Source organism: Cyprinodon variegatus, unplaced genomic scaffold, assembly GCF_000732505.1.
Source record: "Cyprinodon variegatus isolate N-32 unplaced genomic scaffold, C_variegatus-1.0 Scaffold11, whole genome shotgun sequence".
NCBI classification, from domain to species: Eukaryota; Metazoa; Chordata; class Actinopteri; order Cyprinodontiformes; family Cyprinodontidae; genus Cyprinodon; species Cyprinodon variegatus.
Window position 1 is genome coordinate 1,210,356 of NW_015150464.1, and position 3,810 is coordinate 1,214,165.

At 39.8% G+C, this 3,810-nt stretch overlaps 1 protein-coding gene across 1 annotated transcript in view; it reads right to left on the bottom strand.

The window, feature by feature from the left end:
• LOC107088428 (heparan-alpha-glucosaminide N-acetyltransferase-like) overlaps window positions 1-3,810 on the bottom strand; it is a gene marked incomplete at its 5' end in the record, with an annotated part of 60,711 nt that overhangs the window by 1,173 nt on the left and 55,728 nt on the right. Inside the window, 2 exons of the mRNA XM_015380595.1 lie at window positions 1,026-1,138; window positions 2,014-2,084. Coding sequence (XP_015236081.1) covers window positions 1,026-1,138; window positions 2,014-2,084 — 184 coding nt within the window. The remainder of the gene's footprint in view (window positions 1-1,025; window positions 1,139-2,013; window positions 2,085-3,810) is intronic.

Here is a 3,810-nt window from a genome sequence, read left to right on the forward strand (position 1 = left end):
CAGGCAGAAATTTATTTATACCCCCTTAGGGTGTAAGAGGTTAAAATAAGTGCATTTGTTCTTGAATTGAGGAGGTAAAAGAGACATTTTGCCAATGGAACAAGACAATTTATGCTTAAAATAAGGAAACACAATTGCATTGTCTTATTTCAAGTGCATGTTATCTAATTAACTTATTTTAAGATTAAAAATACTAATTCCATTGACAAACTATCTCATTTACCTACTCAAATTGAATACACTTAATTTAAGAAATGTTTACTTATTTCTAGATCTTTTTTGCAGTGTAGCTGACCAGGAGCCACAGGCGGAAATCAAGGCTGTTTTTTTATGATCTTGGAAAGTTAGAACATCAATTAATTTAAAATAATTTGAATTTGGGGTTAAGCATAAACTACTGCATCAATACAGCTAGCATGGAGGAGGAGATTATCCCGTGGTTCTGCTGAGGAAGCCTGCTTTGCTTTGGAAGCAGCCTTCAGGTTATCTGCACCATCCTCTCAAAGACGCCATTTTCCCTGTTGCTTTTGCACCTTTTCCTTCCACTCAACTTTCTGACTATCCTTGGATACAGCTCTCAATGAAGAGCCAAAATCTTTAGCAGCGACCCAGTGGCAGCTGCTGTCATCTGGATATGCTGGAAAACTGTCAAGTCAGCAGTGGAATGAAAACTTCAATTTTTTTATTTATAGCAAGCCATATTCAATACGATAAAATCCTGAAGTTTGTCACTGTTGTGTTCCACATATTGCTTTTTTGATAATATTGCAATTTATTTGGATGAACCTACAAATATAAGGCAAATATATTTAAAAATGATCTGAAGATTTGAAAGGACAAAAATATATGCAGTTATGTACAATCACTTTTTAAAACATTTTTTATTTCTATAATAATAATAAGCACATTTTCAACTAAAACAGGACACCTATGACGACTCAACTTGATTTTTATTACATTTTAACTGGAGCAAATGAATCAAAAATATAAGGGATCTATTGGCTTCCCTCATGGGTGCACAGTACCTGGATATATGAAGGGCTGTCCTTGCCACCAGCCTTTCACATCAATGACATAGAACATGCCTCCGAGCAGCAGGAAAGAGAAACAGCCCATGGTCATTACATATGACAACGACCTGGAGGAACAGACAGTTACAGCTACGTTTGACTCAGACTGGGGGGTAAACAAAGAAATCCTACAAAACCGGTCCTGATTTGGCCTAAAGCATCAGCTGTGGATCCCTGGCATCAACCCTGTAGATCTCTGCCAGCCTGCCATGTTCCCGTCCGTCTCTAAGTGCAAGAATGTTTGATGAAATACCACCTACTGTAAAATGGCGGCCGAACTGAACCTCACTGCAGTGAGCCTTCTTATTTATTTATCTTTTACCCCAGCTGAAGTTGGGCCAAAAAGGACTCTCAGCCAGGAGTTAATTACCTCTAGACATGCAGGCAGGGACTGTACTCAACAGCTCAATAACCTGCTCATGATGAACTGCCTATAAAAGCCAGGCAGGTGCAGTAGTAGCATGGGATGAGCGAAGCCCCCCTGAGGAAAATCACCAGAAATTTGCTTACACATCATGGATGTAATGGTGCTCTTCCTGCAGCAACATTAAAATGATTCACGTCGTTTCAGGGGTGGGAGCGACGCACAGGGTGGTGCAGTCAGCTACATCTGCAGAATTAACACCACCTTCTCTCTAATAAATCGTTACAGACATTTATCAAGTTTAGGAGTGTAAATAGTTTAGGAACTCCCCAGAAATTTATCTTTTTCTGTGGGAAAATGCTAGGAAGAGGAACCAGCCCTGTAGTTTACTGGAACAGTTTCATATCCCTCCCATCCAACACTCCCAACATGCAGGGGTGTTTATTTACAGTCAAAGCTGCTGTTGGAGGTAAGTAAACTCGTGTTTTAGCAGCTGTGATTTGTGCCGGCTGGAAACCCATCCGTTCCTCTTCTGTGTGAGGAAAAGTGGCTGGATTTAGAGGGTCAGGAAGCACTTACCAAAGGTTTTTATTGACAGGTATAAATCCTCCGTCTCGCTTGCACTTAGTAAGGATGGCTGCAGAGATTCCCTGAGGGTGGAAATGAAACAGATTTCAAATCGATGCGGGGCGATAAGGCAATACGTGAGGGGCTGCTAAAAACACGAAGCGGCGAATAGCGAGCCCGGCGAATTAAGCGATTATCTGGGAGAAGAGCGAGGCCAGGAGCACCAAGTCAGGGACGGGAAACTAAGGATAACTTTGGTCTGTTGGACCAAAACTTAAAATATAAACTCAGAGACAACATTATGTGTGGTTTCAACATAACAACCAGTAGAAAATGTGGGACAGCTTCTGTTGAGCAATGGTGTCCAATGATTTTGCAATTATGGCTGGTACTTCCTTAAATACTCACAGGGTACTTCATTTTTACCAAAGTTACAGAAAAAACAGTTTTGTGAATTCATTATCAGCAGTAAACCAAATACTGTATATGATATTATACTAATAGAGAGAAAATGGTTTTCTTTAGATTAAGTAAATCCCAAACCTCAAGTTGTGGAATTGGAGAGTATTTCCTTTTCTGATAATTATCAGTTAGGGAATTTTGAGGGTCCCAAAGACAAAATGCAAGCTCAGAGGAGACCGTGCTTTTTCTGTGGCAGCTCCTAAGCTGTGGAATGATCTGCCTCTGAGCATAAGACAGGCCTCTTCTCTTGCTGTTTTTAAGTCATCTTTTTTCCTTGGCTTTTGGCACAATTTGAGAGGTTTTACTTTGTTTTATTCTTTTTGTATACTAATATGTATTTTACACTCGTTTTTTTCTCTATTTTATAATTTTATTGTATTTTATGATTGTGTACAGCACTTTGGTCCTGTTCGTTGTATAAAGTGCTTCATAAATAAAGTTGGTATGGTATGGTAGGGAACTTTGACCTAATATGTGCCCTCTAATAGATTTCCAATGCTTCTGTTTTCTAGTAGATATTATGTTGTCATGGTTTTGGTTATATTGTGTTTTACTTTGCTTCTTGTTTCCTAGTTTTATTGGTTTAATTCCTTTTTTGTTGTAATTTCTAGATTTGTTAGTTTTCATGTTTTTCTGTTGTCCTCTGTTGCCCTCTTGTGTGTGTGTGTGTTCCTTTCCCCTTGGCTCCCTCGTTGTCTCCTCTCACACCTGCTCCTCGTCAGCTCGTTAGCCCTCCCTTTGTCTCTGTCAGCTATATATGCTCTCCCTCTGCTCTCACTCTTTGTTGGTTCCTTGTTGTTGCTGGTCCTGTCATCGCTGTCGTCATCTCACCTCGTCTCTCCCTGGCTCCTTGTACATGTTTTCCCTTGATGTCTCCATGATTCTGGTCTGTTACATTTTTAGTTGGATTTTTGGACTGCCTTTGTTAACCATTTTCATCATTAAAAGTATTCATCTCAGCCTCTCTACCTCTGCATTTGGGTCCTCCAAACTTCAACCAAGACGTGACATATGTGTAATGGTTTTCCGTAGAATGACGTCCCGGAGTATCAATGTTTAGGATGAACTCAGAATTCTTCCAAAAGTGAACATGCATATTACACAAACGAGCAGTGTTATTCAAAACACACTCATGTAAACTACTCTCCAGGCCCATATATGTGCAGATTCAATACCATGAAGCATACAATAAATATTAAGCATGAATGCATGCTCATTCTCTGATCTCTCTCATTTTTATGCACCTGTAGATCCCTCCGGTGGACCTGTTTCTGTGCGATCGTGTCACTTTTTTCACTGGCTAATATCTAATTTCTCTAAGAGTTGAATTCTGACTTCCTATGGAGA